This window comes from Urocitellus parryii, chromosome 10, assembly GCF_045843805.1.
Source record: "Urocitellus parryii isolate mUroPar1 chromosome 10, mUroPar1.hap1, whole genome shotgun sequence".
Lineage (NCBI taxonomy): Eukaryota > Metazoa > Chordata > Mammalia > Rodentia > Sciuridae > Urocitellus > Urocitellus parryii.
Genome location: NC_135540.1, coordinates 141,518,774 through 141,539,609, shown reverse-complemented (window position 1 = coordinate 141,539,609; position 20,836 = coordinate 141,518,774). Strand labels below are relative to the sequence as shown.

The 20,836-nt window shown below is 61.3% G+C and overlaps 2 protein-coding genes across 3 annotated transcripts in view; one reads left to right on the top strand and one right to left on the bottom strand.

The window, feature by feature from the left end:
* The window catches only part of Sorcs2 (sortilin related VPS10 domain containing receptor 2), a 337,661-nt gene that overhangs the window by 168,261 nt on the left and 148,564 nt on the right, over nucleotides 1-20,836 (bottom strand). The window lies entirely within an intron of this gene.
* Nucleotides 18,125-20,325, top strand: Psapl1 (prosaposin like 1). The gene has a single exon (XM_026395279.2). It carries the CDS (start codon nucleotides 18,151-18,153, stop codon nucleotides 19,717-19,719), a length of 1,569 nt encoding a protein of 522 aa, XP_026251064.1. The 5' UTR covers nucleotides 18,125-18,150; the 3' UTR covers nucleotides 19,720-20,325.

Here is a 20,836-nt window from a genome sequence, read left to right as displayed (position 1 = left end):
AAACATTTGATCTGCCTTCAGCCTGGGCATGCCTGACCTTCCCCGGGAGGGAGGTGGCGGGAAGGGGTGAGAGGGTGACAGAGAAGGGAGGGCTGGGAAAGGACCCCTCTCCATGGCAGCCAGGCTCCTTGCTCCAAGGGCACTGCCATGAAAACTCGCAGTGACGAACCTGGCGTGTACCCCAGTGAGTTCCCAGCCTCGGAAAGGCCACTGTGAGTTCACAGCAGGGTCATGGCCACCGATGCGCATCAGGTTGTCAGGTGACCACTGAAAAGTGTCCCCCTGGGACCACCATGGTCAGGAGCCATCGAGTGACTTCCCAGATCTGACACCCAGCCACATGGTGCCACCTTCCCACCAGGCACCTTCTGGGGGACCATCTCACCCCACTGACGGCACAGCTGTGTGACATGGCAGCAGCCGTGATCCCCACACCATGAGGCCTAATGTCCCATGATCTGAGCCGCCCACACATGGCATGGTAGCTGTTCAAGTCCGGAAAGGTGGAGAACTGTCCATGGCAGGTCCACCCAAGGTGACTCCGACCCTCTGCTCTGGGCTCGATGCTGCGACTCGGGCTGCCTCTCAACCCCAGCAGCTCGGAAAGGAGGGGCTCCCATGCCCAAGGGCCTCAGAGTGTGCATGGGACCCTCGGGCAGGGCTGGCCAGTGCTGAGGCCTGACTGGTCAGGGGGCAGATGAGTCCCAACTCCTGAGTGCCCTGTGCCCTTGTTACTCCGGGCTGTTCCCTGCCCTGTGCTGGGGCTGGGGGCTGAGATGAGTGGACCAGGGCTCAGCAGGGCATGGGAGAGGGGCCCCAAAGACGGGTATGATGGCAAGAACTGCCCACACGGCGTAGGACTTGGTGGTCGTCATCTTACGGTCTCGGGGCTGCCAGCCCTTGGCAGAGAGCACAGCTCAAGTTTGGTCACTCTTTTCCCCAGGGTGTCAGCAGCCCTCAGTTGCTGTAGCAACGCTGGGCAGTCGGCTGTCGGGAGGAGGGACATGAATGTGTAGACAGGTGACTTTTAAGCCTCTGGGGTGTCAAGGCAGGAACCGTGACCTGGCAAAACCATTAGTGGCCGAGGAAGAAAGGGCCAGGGTCCCCACATACCCTCCAAGAGCACAGCCCATGACCTGAAGACCCCCACCAGGCTCCCTTGGTAAGGTCCCATGCCTCCTGACAGCACCGTGGTGTGAGGACCAAGCCACCTCAGCAAGAAAGGTCCAGCAAAAATCCAAGCTTCTGCCCTGTGACCGTCCTTCCTGACCTTTTGTCCCAGGTGGAGACAGATCCTGAAGTGAGAAATGATCCCCAGTGATCCCTGGTCCTGCCAGGGACCTGTGCTTATCAAAGTTTCTATCCCCAAAGGATGCCCACCGCACCCCCCACACCCCTGTGGTGGGAGGTGCCTCTGGAGGCAGGTCTGCAGCTGGCCCAAGTCCCCCGCAGGGCGGCTCTCAGAGCCCCCAGTTTCCCCGAGCAGAAAGGAAGCCTGTCATCCACCCGGCTGGCTCACCCTGTCTCTGCACAAGGCCCCGTCACACTGGTTACAGGTTGGGTTACGTCTACCTGAAGTCCCCATGGGGAAGCCCTGACCCCGAGACCTTGGGATGGGACTGTGTGGAGACGGGCCTTTCCAGAGGTCACCTTGGTAGAACAAGGTTATCAGAGTGATCTTCACCCCATGTGACAGTGTCCTCATTGGAGGAGGAGGAGCCCGGGACACAGACCTCGGGAGGCTGCCCTGCTGACACCTTTGTCTTGGACCCCAGCCTCAGGAGCTGTGGGAGGAGGAACTCCCGCTGCAGGGCTCTGTGACAGCTGGGCAGTCCCCACACCCACACCTCAGCCTCGCACGCGCATGTGTGGTGAGTTAGCTCATCCATCCCTGGGGAGGCCTGGAGGCCAGTCCTCTCATGGCCCATGTTACAGAAATTGGAACCAAAGCACAGGGTAGGCCAGTCCAGCGCCAGGCTCCAGAGACAGTGACACTGCCCCTGTCCTCAGGGGACACACCTGGCCTGCCCTGGAGTCAGGTGAACAAATGACTTCGTGAGGTTGGACAGGGGCTCAGGAAAGCACATGGATGGACAAGTGGACCAAGCCAGACTGGCCAGCACGGCTGCAGACTTTGGCGGGGAGTGGAAGGGCCCACCAGGCGGAGCCGAGGCTCAGGAAGTCGGCACCCGGGGGCTGGAAGGCCCTCAATGCCCCCACTAAACACATGCTCCCCGCACGCTTTGGGCTCCCCCGCCCTCTGGGAGCCGGGAGTGTGGGTGAGGTCTCCACTGCGGGAACACAGGAGGGTGCAGGCCTGCAAGAGGCCAGCAGAGGTGACGTACCCAGGACCGACTACAACCCGCCATCCTGGGAGGGGAGGAGGGAGGCCAGGGGCAGGGGCAGGGAGGGCCAGGAGACCCTCAGGGCGCAGGCCCCCCAGGCCTCGCCCTCCCCGCACTCCCCAAGGCAGAGGGATGGGAGGCTTGGGAGGCCAGGCAGTGTGGGAGGTCACCCAGCCGTGTGGCAGGACGGTCCCCTGACTCCAAGCCCAGCAACCTTCCTCCTGTGCCCCAGGTAAGCTGCTTCTGCCCAGAGGAGAGACCCCTGCACCTTTAGGACCTGGGGCTAGTCCTTCTCCACTGCACAGTCACCACGGCAGGAGCGGGGCCCCTGGGACAGCCCCGTCCCTGTGCTGCTGGCTCTGCTTTCACAGCTCGCCGTGCCTGGCCCACTGTGCCCATGGACTGGACGGGGTGGTACACCCACCATGCCACGAGGGCCACCATTCAGATTCTCAGGATGAGGGTCTGCGGGGGGTCACATGGGGGGGGTCTTCCCGAGTCAGGTGTCCCGTGCCCTCCCAGGAGTGCTGGAACAGCCCCAGGGGGGAACGTGGAGGTGCAGGCCAAACCCGGGAGCAGCTAGACCTGAGCTCGCCCCACTGGAGACCAGTGTGGGACACCTCAGGATCCCGGGGGGCAAAGCACGGTCCTTCCTCCCACTGTCCCTCCTGGAGCCTGCACCTTGGGAAAGCAGCCCGTGTCCAGTTCCTAGGGCCCAGCAAACCCGAGACCACAGAGGAACCAGTTTAGTCAAATGAAAACTCAACAGAAGTTGGTCCCAGTGGGGACATTTCCCTGGCCCCAGAAGAGCAGCTGTGCCATCCTGTCCCAGACAGGACATGAGCCTCGGGGTGGGGGACCACAGGCAGGTCTTGCTGGCAGCAGCAGCAGGAGGCCAGGCTCCAGGGTGCCCCAGGAGGTCCCCGGGATGGCTCAGTGTCCCTGTCAGCTCCAGTGTGAGCCAGGCCCTGTGCAGCTCACAGGGAGGGGGCAGGAGGCACTTTCCGCAGCCACTGTGGAGCAGCAAGCCACCCAGTGGGCAGCAGCTGCTGTCCACTCGCCACCTCATCCTTCCTCTGGGCTCCGCTTCCTCGCCTGTGCCCGGGCAGTACTCCTGCCTGCGGCCCTGCTGCCAGGAGGCAAGGACAGGCTCCAGGGGAGCGCTGGGCAGGGCTTCTGTCGGCTGCGCCAGCTTCTGAGCTGGGCACTGCTCTGCTTCCGCTTCGCTGCCCGCAGTGCCCGTTTCTCACTGAGGAAATAAAAACTCCAGGCGTAGGGCTCCTCTGAGGCCTGCAGGGAGAAGGCGGGGCTGGGGCAGGAGGGACCCAGCAGCGGGCACGCAGGGGGACCAGGGCCAGCACTAGTTCCACTGCCCCTGGAGGCAGGGCCTGGCCTTCCTCCTCCTGACGGTCAGTGGCTCATTAAAGGCCTAGGCCACGGGCTGGCCACTGAAGCGCAGCCATCCTTCCCCCACACGCACCCCTAGCTCCTGGCCTGTGTGACAGGCCTTCCCCTCCAGTGGCAGGCAAAGGGACCACAGCACAGACCCTTCTCAGCCCAGGCTGCTCGGCCCCCACTGCTCTTCTCGGGCTCCGCCCCAGTCTGGCTGTCTCCCTCCCGCAGTCCCTCAGCCAGTGGGGCCTGGAACTCGACCTCCTCTGTGGCTCCCCACTGCCCCAGAGAAAAGCCCAGGCTCCCTGCAGGGACAGTCCAGGTCTTCCCAGCCAGCCTGTGGTCAGCAGGGCCCCGAGTGCTCTCAGCAGTGAGACCTCGAGCATGACCTGCTGGCGCCCCCAGCACCAACATGACCTGCGGGGGTGTCAGGAACACAGGCTGTGCCCCAAGTCACCACTGCGCCACTGCTGGGGGGTGGGTCTGGCAGCCGGGGATTCCTAGGCTCAGCCAGGAGTGTGGACATGTGGCAGACGTGGGGGGTCCCAGAGACACCTCCACATCCCTGGATGGGAAACTGAGGCCCCAGTAGGTACCCTCAGTGCCCCATGGTAGATGTGACCAGCTGACTCTTCCCCCAGAGCTGGGTCACTTCATTCATTCACTCACTCACTCATTCACTCACTCACTCACTCATTCATTCCCTCATTCACTCACTCACTCACTCATTCACTCACTCACTCACTCATTCACTCACTCACTCATTCATTCACTCATTCACTCACTCACTCACTCATTCACTCACTCATTCACTCACTCATTCACTCATTCCCTCATTCACTCACTCACACATTAACTCACTCATTCACTCACTCACTCACTCATTCACTCACTCATTCATTCACTTACTCACTCACTCACTCACTCACTCATTCACTCACTCATTCACTCACTCATTCACTCACTCATTCACTCACTCACTCACTCACTCACTCACTCATTCACTCATTCCCTCATTCACTCACTCACACATTAACTCACTCATTCACTCACTCATTCACTCACTCACTCACTCACTCATTCACTCACTCACTCACTCATTCACTCACTCACTCACTCATTCACTCACTCACTCATTCACTCACTCATTCACTCACTCATCCACTCACTCACTCGCTCACTCACTCACTCTGTCACGTGTCAGGCCTCTAGGAGCTCTGGCAGGAGAGCCCTGGACAGCTGTGGCACCCTCCTGAACAGTGGGTGTGTACTGCACTGTCACACACAGAACCTATAGTGCTTGGGGGCTCTGGGCTGGGGCCTCACCCAGAAAGGAGTCCCTGGGGTGCAGGCCCTGGTCACATGGAACACTCCTGAGCAAGCCACGGGAGCAGGGTCCAGACCACAGGCCTGTCCGCGCAGTCCAACGATGCCAGGGAGTCTCAGGTGCCAGGCCAGGGCAGGAGTGGGGTTGAACCTCTTCCTCTGGCCTTCCTAATCCTCCCCAGTAACAAGACCCAGAGAGCCCGCTGTCCCCAGGTAGGCCCCAAGAGCCAGAGACGGGCTGTCCTGAAGGCCCTCCCGGAAAGCCCTCCAGGCACAGAGGAGGACACTGAGGCCCAGGAGGGTTCAACTGCTTGAGAGCACACCCATCTGCAGGAGGGGGACTGGAGACACGGCAGGCCTGCCCTCTCCTCCAGGACTCTCTGGGGAGAAAGCCCCCTGCCCCTCCCCGTGAACAGGAAGAAGAATTGTCCCCATGTCCCAACGCGTTCTGTTCTTTGGGAGGAAAACAAACGTTACTGAATTAATTTCCAGATAAAGACATTCCAGATGTTTCCCCATTCCTGCCCTTCCCTGCCAGGCCCCAGAAGTCTTTCTCATGAACTTCCCTGGGAGGGACGGGCAGGGGCTCCCGGGGGACCTGGGAAGAATGGTTGGAGGAGCGTCCAGGGGAGGGGGCCTGCAGATTCCTGGAAATCAGGACTGCTGGGACCGCTCAGAACCTGTGTCCTGTGACCTGCGGGCCAGCCGAGGAAGGCACCGTGGAGGAGGACGCGGGGGAGGCCCAGCCGCAGAGATCCACGGGCCGAGGGAGCCAGGAGCCTGCCCAAGCAACCAGGAGCATCTCCTGAGCACCAGCTGCATCCCTACCCTGCGCCACATGCACACCGTGTGCGCACCCCTGCTCAGGGCGGCATGGGGGAGGCCTCAGCCGGCCTCAGCAGAGACAGCCACTGGCAGCCGCCCAGGTCCACCCGCAAGTAGGAGGGCTGCAGGGGAAGGAAGGAAGCCAGCATGGGGGAGGGGGAGAGGCCAGGGTCTCCCCTGGGCTGTGAGCTCTCGAAGTCCAATTTCTCTGGTCACCTCTGGCACAGGGCTCTCAGCCCCACGTGGCCACCTCTGCCTCTCAAAAGTTGAGCTCACCACCCCCACCCCCAGTTCCACCTCCAGGATGCCACACCTAGGACAGTGCACTCACCAGCTCACATGTCCCCAGACACTGGGGAGGATGTAATGGTACAAAGGTGGGGGGACATCGTCCCTCAGAAGGGAAAGAGAAAAACTGGGTTATTCACCCCGTGAAACCCCACCTGCCAACAGGAACAAGCTTTGTAAACACCGCAGCGCAGAGAGTCAACCTCGGACGCTGCACCATCCTGCACCCTGGATGCACAGGACAGGTGGCATCCAGGGTCCCTGTCACAGACACATGTGGAAAGCCATGGAAACCCGGGGGACAGGAGGGAGGCCTGCGTGCACAGTCAGCACTGGCGGGGGCGGGAGGAGTCGCCTGGCTGTGGCGCAGCTTCTCCTCCCTTCAGAATCCAAATGCCTTTAAGGAATGTCACCCTCTGGCTAATGTGCCTGTGCGTGGGGCCAGCTGCAATGCCGCCAGGGTCAGAACCCTTGGTAACTGCCGTTCAAGTGCTCAGCAGCACCCCTAGCGGTGGGCGCCAAGACCAGGGTCCTGAGCCCACCCCTGCTGGCCGCTGAGCCTGGGGTGCCCAGCACCAGGAAGGCCAAGTGAAAGGCACCGTCCCAAAATGTGAAGTGACTTCTCTGCAGATTGTGTATCTACCCCTCTGAGAAAACAAAGCACTTTCTAGAATGGGCTTAAAAATCAAACAAGTAATGGGATCCACGGTGACAGTGTACGCACGGGGTCAGCGGGAGGAACACGGGGGGCCTTGGGTTCCCTCTGTGCAATGGAGCAGCAGTGATATTGACTTCTATCCCCCCAGAAAACGGGGACTCTCACCTAGAGGGGATCAGTTAGCACAGCGCTCAGGGTGGCACAGTGACCAACAGAAGGGAGGACAAGCCACTGCAAGGTCAGTCCCATGAGCTGGAGCCTGGGGACATACAGCCATTAAGGAGCCTGTCCGGCGTGGGGGCTGTCCCCTCTGGATGCCCAAGAAAAGGGGCTCCCAGCCCAAAGCCTCAGTCTGGGCTGCTCAGCAGTTTCAAGGACTCCCACCCTAGTCTCCAGGACAGAGAGGAACCGCCCCTGCAGGACCGGAGCGAGGGAAACTCCCCAGACTTTCCTAGAAGGTTCTGCTCCTTGTGTGTCCAGCAAGTGTCCAGACACCCCACCACACCCAGCACAGCCTCCGAGCCATCCTTGGCCTCACAACTGGGGCATCTTTCCATCTGGGACCAACAGATGGACCCAGGGACTGGCTCAGTAATTAGGTCAGTGACCTCCAGGCAGGGCACAGTCTGGCGCTCCGCCCGGCCACCAGTGAGGATGGGTCATGGCTGAAACGCCGCCCGTCAGGAAGGAGGGTGGCTTGGTGTGGGTGAGGACCTGCCTTGAGCCTCAGTGTCCCTAACTGTGACCAGGGGGCCAGGGTCGCCTCCTCAAGGGGTTGTTGGGTGGCCAGGGCTTCTCTGAATGTTCTTAGTCGTGAACTGTCCTCAGGCACTGCCTGGGCACTCTGCAGATAAGCAAGGCTCGCAGGCAGAGGCAGGTGCTGGTGCCAGGCATCAGGGGGCCGTTCCTGGCCACTAGTCACTGGCCCCAGCACCCTCTACTCTGCATCTTGGTGACCCTTCCCCAGGAGCTATCACAGATGAATGCACAACCCTTAGGAGCTAAGGGTCCTTTTAGGACCCTCGTTTAGTAGAGAAGGCTGCTGGTAAGGTATCATGGCTTTGCTGAGCTCCTGCACACCAGGGAGGACCAGGCCTGGCCAGCCCACGGGGACGGCCCAGCTGAGGGTAAGGGAGGCATTCGCCTGTGGGTAGCCATTATGTCCTGGGCTGATCAGTTTCCCCACTGGGAAGTGGTGCCAGCCCCGTAGCCTTGATGTCCCAGAGGTGGGACAGCCTCTCCAGGAAGGAACAGTCTTGGGGTCCTGATTGCCACCTCCCAGGGTTGCCCCAACTCTGCCTGGCGATGGCCCCGTGCACCTGCAGCCCTCCCTCATCAGGGAGGCGGATGTCAGCCCAACAGGACTGCCGAGCACCACGCCGGGCCAGAGGAGGCAGCTCCGTCCCTCCCAGGCTGCCCAAAGCCACCCTGAGCAGGGTCCCCAGCATGCTGAACTGAGGGGAACCGTCCCCCTCTGGCTCCCTGAATACTGACAAAGCCTCAGGACTGCCATGGGGTGAGCTGGGTCTCCCCCAAGTCCACGTACTGTAGTCCTCACCCCAGTGCCTGAGAATGGCACCTGTCATTGGTTAAGACGAGGTCCCTCTGCAGCAGGTGGCCCTGACCCAGCATACTGGTCCTGAGGAAGGGGATCTGGATGAAGACCCACAGCGGGAGCCCGTGAAGACGGGGGAGAGGCTGAGCGCAAGGCCTCGTCCACCAGGGACCAGGCAGCAGGAGGCCCGGCCAGGCCCCTCCACCCCAGGAGGGTCCAGCCTCCAGGACGGAGACGGACATTTCTGTCACCTCCGCTCAGCTCCTGCAAGGGGCCTCCCTGCCCTGCCCCAGGGGCCCTGAGGGGTGCTTCTGAGCAGCCCAGGGGCAGCAGCTCAAACCAGGAAGAGCAGCTGGTCATGGGCCCATCTGGGGTCCCCTGCTTCACATTTGGGCGGCAGTGACTGGAGCAGGTCTGGACACGTGCGAGACTGGCCTAGGCCCACGGTGCCCCATCAACAGTCCACCTAGGGACCGGCCTCTCTGGCCTCCTCTCCTCCTTCTCCAGGCCCAGCTCTGCAGCCAGCCTGGGGGTCCAGCCCAGGGCTTCCCACGGCACTGACCCTGCTGGGGTCCAAGGCTGCACCCAGCACCTACTGCCACCATCAAGGGGCCCAGCACCTCTCAGAGGCCAGATTGCTCCAGCCCTGCAGGCGGCCTCCCGCAGCGCCCCCCCTTCCTCCTCACACCCCCCCCCAGGGCTCCTCCCTGCCAGGTCCCCCTCAGAAACTCAAATAACACCCAGCAGGGCAGTGACAGCCACACCTGCGGGGGGCCTCTCTCCAGGAGGCTGTCCCACAGGCTCTGGCCCGCCCTGTCCTGCCTAATCCTGCCTCCCAGCACAGCAGCCCCCATGCCGAAATCCCAGGCTTCCATCTCCTCCCCTCACAGCCCACGCGATGGCCTCATTCTGTGCTCCCTGCCCACACCACCCTGGGTCAGGCGCTGCCTCTCACCTGGTGTCACAATGACAGCCCAACAGGTCTGCCTGCCTCCCTCCTCCGCCATCTCAGGGTAGATGGGCCAGATGCCGGGTGTGTCCCCAGCTCTCATGTCCCACATAAACCACCAGCCAATCCTCTCACTGCAGCCTGGACCCCAAGGCCACTACCTGCCCACAGCTGCCACTGCCCCCACAGCCTCTAATGGAACACACCATGGCCCAACAGGTCCTCCCAGCTCTCCGCTCTCCACCCTGGGCCCCGACTGATCCCCTAGAAGTGCTGTCCGTCAGGCCCTCCTCTGCTCAAAACCCCAGTCCCCTCAGAGCCAGGCCAGAGTGCCCAGCGTGTGGCCCTGCTGATCCTGGCTGCTGTGGCTCCTCCTGCTCTCAGTCTGCTCAAGCTACCTGTGTCCTGGCCCTTCCTATGCTCGCCTGCCCCAGGACCTTTGGACATTCTGGCCTCTCTTCTTGGAGGACATCCGACACTCACCTGGCTTCCTCCCACGCTTTCTCCACTCTCACTCAAATTCTGTGTGGTCACCAAGGCCTCCCCTGACACTTGCTCCTGGCTCTCCAACCCCTCACAAGAGGTAGCACTTCCCTCGCTCCTCACTTTCCTCCTGATGACCACACTTAGGTCTGTTGCTCAATCTCTGCCTCTGCCCTTAGAATGTGAGTTCCAGGAGCACAGGGCTTCTGTCTGCTGAGTTCACTCAAATGTCCCCAGAACTAGGTCAGCACGCAGACACAGTAGGTGCTTAGTAAACGACTGTGGCGTTCTCACATGCAGACAAAGCAAAGCCAACAAGATGCGGCCTGGTGCTACCAGGATCTGCTTTTCACCAGGGCTAGGGGGACTCCGTCCACGCCTCCCGCTGCTCCCTCCATCCGGGGTGAGGCAAGGCACCTCACCACACTGAGCTCGGCAGCTGCTCGAGGGGTTCAGGATGGGCAGCCCGGTGGGGCCCATCCTGCTGAGACTGGCCTGCAGCCCAAACCCAGCCCCAGGGAGGCGGCCTCTGGGAAGTGCCTGCCCGTGCGTGGGAGCTTGGGACCTGCTGGGAGGACTCTCACCCAGCAGGAAGGAGCAGGGCCACCCAGGGCGCTGGCACGCGGGAGACGCCTCCCCAGTGGGGACCTGTGCTTTCCCTGCAGCACCCCCCAAGGTGCTGAGACCCCACTCGGAAGTGCTCTGGCTCAAGGTGCCCAAGTCCTGAGTGTCAACTCCCAGGCTCCTTGGCCTCTGTGGTCTGCCATCATCATTATGTCCCTGCGGCACCCCGCCCACCGGGCTTCTGCAGCTCCACAGTCAAGATGAGGTTTCCAAGCCCGGAGCTGGGGCTCTGTGGCTGGAGATCATGGTGCCCTGAGGTTGGCAGGTGGTAGGACTGAGGCCCTGGGGTGGTGACTTCAAAGCCCCTGCTCTCAGGCCACAGGACTCTGGGAGCCCAGGTTCCCTTGCCCAGGGCTGGCTGTGGACAGAGGGGGCGTCACTGACAACGTCTCAGGGCCCCCACCCCACCCCCACCCCACCTGACCCTGACTTGAGGCTCAGCGGGAGACAGCTCCTGGGGACCCAGGCTGGATCTTAACAGGGCACATGTTGAAGGTCAAGGTCGCCAGTGCACAGACTCCACCAGTCGTGGGTAAGTTTTGCTCCCCACAGACACGCTGGGCCCTGAGCTCTGTGGATGTGCAGGTGAACTTACATGGACACAGGGCCTTCCCTGCAGTCGTTAGTAAGAGGAGGTGACACCCATGAGGGCTGCCCTGGGCCAGTGGCTGGCGTCTCTATGAGAAGGAGGAAAGGAACAGAGAGACCCGGAGAGATGACAGCACTGAGGACAGAGGCATGGCCACTGCGAGCCACGGCCTGCCAAGGACAGGCGGCCACACCAGGAGCTGGGGAGGCAGGGAGTCCTCCCTGAGCCTGCAGGGACAGCACCGCCTGCTGACACCAATTTTGGGCTGAAACCCCAGAAGCATGAGAGAGTCCCTCTCCCTGTGGCGAGCCCAGGCTGTGCTCCCCCAGCCGAGGACATTCCCCATCTCGGCCCAGGGCTCCTGCGAGGGGCCACCGCTGGGCCTGACTGGAGGCCAGGCCTCCTTACTCTGCTGCTCCTGTGAAGCCCGGAGGCCTGTTGGAGAGAAGGCCTCAGGTACAGCCTCTGAGTGACCCCAGGTGGGGGCCACGGAGTAGGAGACGCAGGAGGCCCCAGAGGAGGGAGCCCGTCCTCATCACGGTGCTCATCCATGAGGGGTCGGACCCCCACTGCCTTTGGCCTCTGGCCATGCCACCTCCCTCCCCAAGAGCAAGGGGATCTCTGCAGGGCCCCATGCGCCAATCCCCGCGGGAGGACGGTGGCTAGGATCTGGCTTGGTGGACGGTGAGGCCCAGCTCTGATCTGGGGGCTCACAGGTGGGCTGAACACTGGGCCCTCAGGGGAGGATGCCCACCAAGTGTGGCCCTCAGGCCCCCCAGTTCAGCAGGACCTGCTCAGCTGCCGCCTCTGGCCTGCAGCCTCCCTCTCCCCTTCCTCCCCCCAGCTCTGGTGGGTGAGTGCTGTCCTGGAGGAGCCCTGACCAGCTCGGGCTCCCCCAAACCCTCTCCCAGGCCCTTTGCTGTGGGCCTCCATGACTCTGTCCCCAGCTCAAGCAGCCCAGACCCCCTGAAGCCAACTGAGCAGTCGACACGGCTCCCAGCCTCACCTGCACCTCCTTGCTCCCACTCGGCTGGCAGCACCACCCCAGGGCCTCTGCCCCCCCAGCCTGGCTGGGCGCTTTCTCCTGGACGTCCACGTCACCTCCCCGGTGGGCTGCAGTGGGTCACCATGGTCCCACCCCCACCCCATAGGTAATCTCAGCCTCCTGCCTGGAGGGGAGGCCACTCCTCTGTCATGCTCGCCTCCAGCCCCCGTGTCCCACCTTGGCTGCCCCCAGCTCACAGCAGGGTCCTGGGAAATATGTGGAACAGGCAGCTGAGTGAACCCCACCCTCGTGTCCCCAGATGGGCAGGTGGTGAAGATGAATCCCAGGCAGGGGACAGACATGTCCCCTGGAAGACCCAGGAGGGGCAAAGGGTAGGAGAGACGTCGTCTTGGGAGCAGTGGGCATGACACAGGGGCAGGGGGACAAGCAGACCACCCTGCAGAACGCATGCAATGCAGGCCAGCATCCCACCTTCCAGGACACACACTGGACAGTCCCTCTAGGTAGGGCTGGACAGGAGACAGAGATACCTGCCTCCCCTTACACCATGAGGGGGACAGTGAATTAGTGGCTCTGTGTCCACAGGGGCTACTCTTCGCCCTTCTGCAGGCCAGGCAGGTGAGGGCTGGGCGGTGCGGCCAGCAGGGAAGGGAGGGTCTCCCCCTCGATCAGCAGCAGACCCTGGCTTAGGCTGTCTCAAGATGCTCTCCCTGGATCAAGCCACAGCACCCTCTGTGCTCTCCAGGACCAGGCTGTGGGGACAGAGCTCCCCATCCCCACCCCCTGCCCCCAGGTCAGGCCACCCACAACGCAGCCCGCACTCACCCTCCCTTGATCCCATCGCAGCCATGCTCGGCTTTCCTTGGGAAGAAACAGTAAATCACATTCAGAAAACTTTTGAAATAACAGGATTTATAAGAAGCCACAATAGTTCAGCAAATGCTGCTCTGGTTAGCTGCGGTTGGGACTGAGACCAGGGCCATGAGGAGTGACAGGCACCAGCAGCACCTCTGAGTGACAGCAGCAGGTGTGGCCTTGGGGGGACAGGCTCCCCACACATAAACCCCATGGCCAGCCGTACACCCAGGACTGGAGCCAGCGGCGCCAACCCCGGGGGGTGAACAGACCGTCACCCGGCCACACAGCAGGGCAGGCCCAGCAAAGTGGGCCAGCTCTGCACAGCTGCAAGGGACAGTGTGGACACATACTGGGGTGTCACATGAGAGAAACAGAACAGGAGAAAATGCTGCAGATCCCATGAAGGCAAGGTACAAGGACGGGGACCTTCACCCATGTCGGGGACAACCAGGAAAGCCATCACTCTCACGGACGCACAGCCGGGCACCAGGGACCACTGCACACTTGACTTACACAAGTGTGTGTGCAGTGAAAATTCACTGAACTGCCCCGTTAAGATGCGTGTGTTCTGTGTGTCAATCCCACCACAGAGACGGACGCTCAGACCCAGAGCTCTGCTGAGCAGGCTCGGCTTTCCCCAGAGGTTGGTATTTCTGAACGTTTTTAAAGACATTCTGGGTTCAGCAAATGAGTAACGCATTAAAGATAATGGGGGTGGGGTTGTGGCTCAGTAGTAGTGCACTTGCCTTGCACGCGTGGGGCCCTGGGTTTTGTCCTCAGCACCACATAAAAAAATAGAATAAAGGTATTGTGTCCCTCTACAACTAAAAAAGAAAAAGATAATGGGATCTTCTCAGTGTTGAGCAGAAAAAGTATAAATATCGAAAGGGACACAGCTGGAATATGCTGTGTGTGGCAGAAGTATCAGTATGAGCTCATGATCTTAGGAAGATAGGATAGGTGGGTGGGTGTGTGGATGAATGGATAGGTGGATGGGTGGGTGGGTGTGTGGATGAATGGATAGGTGGATGGGTGGGTGGGTGTGTGGATGAATGGATAGGTGGATGGGTGGGTGGGTGTGTGGATGAATGGATAGGTGGATGGGTGGGTGGGTGTGTGGATGAATGGATAGGTGGATGGGTGGGTGGGTAGGTGGATGAATGGATAGGTGGATGGGTGGGTGGGTGTGTGGATGAATGGATAGGTGGATGGGTGGGTGGGTAGATGGATGGATGGATGGGTGGATGCATGGGTGGCAGATGTGTAGGCAGACGGGTACCTGAGTTTGTTCCAGGTGAGGTATGTAGATGTGTGGGCACCTTGTCTGTTTCTGTATCTACAGTGGTATGTTTCTGTCTTTCCACACACACGGCCCCTTCCGCCTTCCTTCTTGACCTCGTGAGTGAGCAGCCACTGTTTACCCTGCCCCGCCTGGTGAGCGCCGGAGCACTGGCAGCACCCCGGCCGTGAGCACACGGGTGTGCAGATCCTGGTCTCTAAAACCACTGTTCTCGGTCAGCAGGATGATCCAGGAAAGCCCAAGAGGGGCCGGAACGCTCATCCCAGGCAGTCTAGGAGGGCCGGGAATGCCAGGGCCAGGGCAGAGGGACATGATGGCCCACAGGGCTCCCAGGGTCGGAGCTGGGACAACTCAGGAACAAAAGCCATTCCTAGTCAAGTGGACTTGAACCTGCTAAATGCAACTTAAGATCACATACACAAGACTTCAGAATAATAAAGATGCAATAAAAATTCCTAAGTCTTCAAGAGATGGGAAAAGAAGGAGGGAAGAGGAGAGAATAGGGAGAAGAAAATACAAATTAATAAATGTGGAAGGAAGATGGGGTAGTGAATTAGTGGATAGGAAACCTACATGGTCTCAAAATAATTTTGTTAATATGACTTATTAATTACAAGAGGAAATAGTAGCTTTACAGAGGAGGAAAGGAGTAGATCCCAACCAAGGGGTCGGCAGTGACCACCCTGCATACACCAGCATTGTGTGGCTGGCACAGGACACACTGACAAGGCCCGGGGCAGCTGGCAGGCCACCCACCAGCAGCACACAGCCCAGGTGGAGGCCCCGGGCCAGCAGCCGACGGACCCAAACCAAGGGGCGCCCGACAGTCCCTGGCCCATACTCCAGTTATAAGGGGCCAAGAAGGGCTGCAAGGGGCACCCAGAGGAGGTGACCAAGGGGACATGAGCAGAGAGCATAACCCGTGACAGGCTGGACTGCCCTGGAGATAACCTGCCACACACAATAGTGCTGGCGCCCAGGGAGCCCGGGCTGGGCTGCCTAAGTGTGTCAACAGAGCTGCCAACACGGCTCCCAACTTTACACCCGCCCTGTGATCACGGAATGCAAGGCGTGGGGAAGCAGGGGGACAAAGGACATGGACTTCACCTGCACCGCGGGCTAGGAAACCCCACCCCCCTGCAAATGTGTATGTGTGCGGCTGAGAGGATAGACAGAGGGACGGAGGGACAGACAGGCGGAGGGATGGGGAGGAGAAAGGCGGGCGGGTGGTCTATGGAGGATCAATGACGTACCTGGGGTGAGGGCACGTGTGTGGGAAGGGACACGGCTCCTCCACTGTTTCTTCTAAATTAAAAATTACATCAAAAGGAAACGCGGTACAGGGACACGCTTGGTTCATCCCCGTTCCTGGCGCAGAGTTCCCAAGTGCCAGGAGTCTCCCCATGGCAGGAGGTCCCCGTCCTCAGAACGCCTGAGTTTACTAACCAGCTGACTTGGCCCAGGGCCCTAATAGCCTCAGGATGGGGTTGGGGGACAGAACTCCCAGTGTCCACTGCCCTCCAGGGGTGCTGGAGGTCCACTCTGTTACAATCCTCGACCAGATCCAGTGAACTTTGGGAGCGGGACCCAAGGAGGGGCTGTGTGGGGGGCAGGATGCCCTCGCCTGCCCCCGCCTTGCCCTCCCTGCTCCGGTGTCCTTCCTCAGCAGCTGCCTGTCAGGAGCCACGGGCCTTCCTCAGTCCCAGGAGCTGCCTCCTAGCAAATTACCAGGCTGAGAGCCCTGGAACCCTCCACTTAGAGCTGCCCTCCAGAGACGGGGCGCCCTGGGACTGCCATGGTCTAAAGTGGGGGGGGGGGCTCTCCGTCGGAGCCTCTCCCCTCTGGGGCCTGTGAACCCTGCAGTGAGCGTTGGGCCGACTGGAGTTGCAGGCACCCAGCTGCAGGCGCGGAGGGCTGACTGTGGTGCCAGACAACACCACGACCCCCAAAACATACAGACGCAGGGCAGTCAGAAGCCCTCCAACACTGGGGCCGGAACTGGCACAGCCACCTGGACACCTCTGGTGCACACCACCCACAGCTGCAGACCCTACCCCACGGCTCTGCTCCCAGAGCCCAGTCTGGCCCATCCCTAAGACGTGCTCAGAGACCGCAGGGCAGCAGCATCCACACTAGCTGGAAACGACCCACCTGCCCATCAAAGGGGAACAGGCAAATACACGTGACACCTAGTGGGAATTCCACCCAGGAACGAGTGTCCACGCAGCATGGCGGGCCTTCCAAAGGGAGCAACTAGTAAGCAGGCCCAAGGGACCAGGATAGGAGGACAGTCTGGCCTCTGGAAAGCCAGCCTGCATGGAAGATGCTTCAGGAAGTGACATGGGCTGGAAGGTGAGGGAATGGAAGGTCAGGGGGCTCCCAGGCCACCACACCTTCATACCCCAGGCAGGACCTTCTGCTTGCTTCCGCCTTGTGCCTGGCCCTGGGCGGCTGTGGGAGGCCATCGGCAGGCAAGGAACGAGCCGTGGGCGTGGAAGCGCAAGGCCTGCTGGCCAGACCTCCACAGAGCCACCCAGTCCCGCTCCACCCTGTGCAGGAACTTGGGGCCACTCACCCAGCTCACGCCCTCCCTGCAGCTGAGAACCCCGTCCCACCCCTCCCTGGGGTGGTCCCCTCCCCTGGCCCCAAGGAACCAGAGCCCCTGGAAGTCATTTAAAGGGCTCAGCATGTAGGATCCCATTCCCTGGCAAGCCCAGCAGCCTGGAAGGACGACCAAGGGCTGGGCCGCATTCCTCAGGAGAGGCCACGGGGCGCCTGGGCCACCAGCCTCAGCTTCCAAGGCCTGGAACCTGAGTTGCAGGTGCCCACACGTGGGCAGGCCCACAAGACACCCAGGGAGCCCCAGTGTAGCCCCTGCCATGGGGCCCTGGCAACAGGGCCAAGCAGGAGGCTGCCCTGGAACTCTCCCCTGGGCCGTGGGCCTCAGCCCTCTGCACCTGTGTGTTCTCGTGGGTGCCAATGTTCTTGCCTAACAACTATTTCAAAACCAAGGAAGAAAAAGGACAACAAGTGACACAGGTGGAAACAAGCCCTTTTGTGTTTGTGTGCTATCAGCAAGCGTATGCCTGTCCACCAGGCGCCACCCACGTGGCTTTTCACAGAGGTTTCCACCGTGAAGAGAACAGCTGGGCTCTGGATCGCACGGGCTAGAGCTTCCCACAGGCACTGTGAGGCCAGCGGGCTGCAGAGCCGAGGCCACAGACCAACCCTGAACATCTAAACCACCTCCCAGCCTCACAGGGTGAGAACCCCTGTAACCCCTGCATCTCAGGAAGCTGAGGCAGGAGGCTTGCAAGTTTGAGGTCAGCCTCAGCAACTCAGGGAGGCTCTGTCTCCAGATAAAAATAAAAAGGGCTAGTGATGTAGTGCAGTGGTAACCCCCCTGGGTTCAATCCCCAGGGCCAAAAACAAAACCCAGACCAAGTGTCCTACCAGAGCCCAGTTAGAAAGCAATGGGGGTGGGGGACTCGTTCCCTGTCCTCTGGAAACAGGACAGATGCCTTTCCGTACCTCCCCAATGGGAGCAGGAGATCCCCTGGTCTCCCTGCAGGAGGAGACCCAGGCCACCCAGCAAGACAGGACAAGGTATGTGATGGGGGGGGGCGCGTTCCAGAAGCTGCCAGGCCTGAAGAGGGCAGGGCCAGGAAGGCACCTGGAGACAGGCCTCACTAAACAGGAGTGGGCTCTGAACACCTGCAGGGAGGAGGAGGCAGAGGCCAGCAGACAGGGGCGCAGGGCGGGGCTGTGAGTCAGGCTGCAGGAGGGGCCGGAGGCGGGTTTATAGCAGTTGGCCGGCAGACCAACCCTGAACATCTAAACCACCTCCCAGCCTCATCTAAACCTCCCCTGCACCTGCTCAGGGACAGGCCAGAGAGCCGGGTTTAGAGCAGCCAGGCAGCCAGGAGCACCGGAACTCCAGTCACCGGGCAGCATGCTGTGTGCCCTGCTTCTCCTGTCCAGCCTCCTGGGGCCCACCATGGCTGGCCCCATCTCAGGCCCCCAGGACTGTGCCAAGGGACCCGAGGTATGGTGTCGTGACCTGCAGGCAGCTGCCAGGTGCGGGGCTCTGGGGCACTGCCAAACAGCTGTCTGGAACAAGCCCACCACCAAGTCCCTGCCCTGTGACGTGTGCCAAGAAGTGGTGGCTGCTGCTGGCAACGGGCTGAACCCGGACGCCACTGAGTCCGATGTCCTGGCCTCAATGATGAAGACCTGTGAGTGGCTTCCCAGCCAGGAGTCCTCAGCCTCATGCAAAGGGATGGTGGACGCCCACAGCACGGTCATCCTGAGCATGATCAGCAGAGACCCGGGCAGCTCTGCAGCCCAGGTGTGTACTGCGCTCACCCTCTGTGAGCCGCTGCAGAGGCACCTGGCCGCCCCAGGGGGACCAGGGGGACCACTCTCCCAGGAGGACACCTCCCAGGCAGTGGCCCCATTCATGGCCAACGGGGCCCTCAGCTTCCACCCTCCACAGAAACCTGGGGGTGCTGTGTGCCAAGAGTGTGTCCGGTTGGTCTCCCAGCTCCAGGATGCTCAGAGGTCCAACTTGACCTTGGCAGGGATGAACGTCCAGGGGCAGTGTGACTCCCTGGAGCCTGGCCTGGCTCTCCTCTGCAAGAGCTACATCTACCAGCTCTTTGTCCCTGCAGAGCAGACTCTGAGACTTCTCCCACCACAAGGGGTCTGCAGGAAGGGTGGCTTCTGTGAGGAGCCTGCCCGCCAGCTGGCTCAAGTAGCTGCTGTGGACGGGGTCCCCTCCCTGGAACTGGGGCTGCCGAGGAGGAACGAGGTCCAGATGAAGTCAGGCCTGACCTGCGAGGTGTGCCTGGATGTGATCCAGAAGCTGGACCAGTGGCTGGTGACCAACAGCACCGAGGTCATGATCAGCCAGGCCCTGGAGCGAGTGTGCTCCCTGATGCCCGCCTCCATCCTCCAGGAGTGCATCACCTTGGTGGACACCTACAGCCCCTCCTTGGTGCAGATGGTGAGCAGAGTCACCCCAGAAAGAGTGTGCAAGACCATCCGGCTCTGTAGCAGCCGCAGGCAGGCCAGGGCCGTCTCGGGGGCCCAGGCTAAGGAGCCGTCCCTGCTGCTGAATGAGGATGGTCAGGGCAGCTTCTGCAATGGGTGCAAAAGGCTGCTGGGTGTGTCTTCCCAAAACCTGGAGCTCAAGAGCACCAAGCGGGACATCCTGAAAGCCTTCAAGGGCGGCTGCCACATCCTGCCCCTGCCCTACATGGTGCAGTGCAGCCGCTTCGTCACCGAGTATGAGCCAGTGCTGATCGAGAGCCTCAAGGAGATGATGGACCCCGAGGCTGTGTGCAGGAAGATGGGGGCCTGCCATGCCTCCAGGGTCCCACTGATCGGCACCGACCAGTGCGTCCTGGGCCCCAGCTTCTGGTGCAGCAGCCCGGAGGCCGCTGAGCTGTGCAACGCTGTAAGCCATTGCCAGCGCCTCGTGTGGAAAGAAACGTCCTTCCACAGCAGGGAGCACCCGTGACTGTGGCTGCCAGAGCCCAAGAGCCTGTGACTGCTGGCCCCGGAGGCTTCTGCATCCCACAGGGACCCCAGGAGGTGGGTGCTGTCCCCATCTCCATTTCACAGATGAAAAACTGAGGCTCTGAGGAGGGGGCTGGGAGGGGCAGGCTGAAAGATGAAGCCAGATATTGGTGACCCCGAGGAGCTGCCTGAAGGTCTCTGCCAGGTGACTTAGTGCACAGGACAAAGTGCACAACCCAGCCAAGGCTGCCCTTGGGTGCCAAGCCGAGAAGCGCAGCAGGGGTTGTGGATGTCCCTTGGGCCCCAGGAGCCACGGCGGAGGTGGAGGGAAGGTGGTGGGCTCGCTAGTCAGACTGGGCCTCCCAGGCAGAGCTCAGTGTGGGGACTGGGTCTCAGCCAGGCTACGTGGCTCGCCCAGCCACAGCTCAACCTGAGGTCTCTGGGGTGGTCCCCCAGGGACCTGTGAGGTGCCAGCATCTCTGCACTCCCTGGGGGGGGTGCCTGGACCCAGAGCCATCCTTCCAATGTCTCCACCCACCTCGGGACCCTGTCCTCTCACTCAGAGCTCAGCCTTCCTGGGGCTGGGCAGAAGTCTTGGGGTGTGCTCAAAATCGGGAGAGCAATGCATGCTGGGTAGAGCCCAGGAAGAGCCCCTGTAGGTTCGGGGTGGCTGTTGGAGGACGCCCTCCCGGAGCCTCAGTCTTCAGATCTGTAGATTGGGGTGGCCACACCTGCCTCCCAGGAGACTGAGACAATTCCAGGAGATGTCCTCAAGCCCCTTCCCAGAGGCCGGCCCCGCAGGTTTGCGGGGACCAGCTAAACCTGTCAGGGGCCAGTGGGATCCTGGGGAAGTGGCTATGCAGATGCTGTATAAACTGGGAGCATTCTCCAAATGCGGTCTGCGGGCTTGGTCTTGTTGGTGGTGCCGGGCGGAACGCAGGGCCTGGCCCAGCTGGCAGATGCTCTAGCACTGAGCTGCGCTCCAGCCCGGGTCTGCTGCTTCAGTTCCCGTGAGAGGCGGGGCCCCTGGGCTGCAAGGCCCCTCCTCCTCAGCTTCGCCAGGTGTCCCTCCAGCAGGAGTGTCTCCCCCAGGCTCAGCCTGCTCAGGCCCCGCTGCA

Coding starts and splice junctions, on each gene's coding strand:
- Psapl1 (XM_026395279.2), top strand. CDS start 18,151: ATGCTGTGTGCCCTGCTTCTCCTGTCCAGCCTCCTGGGGCCCACCATG.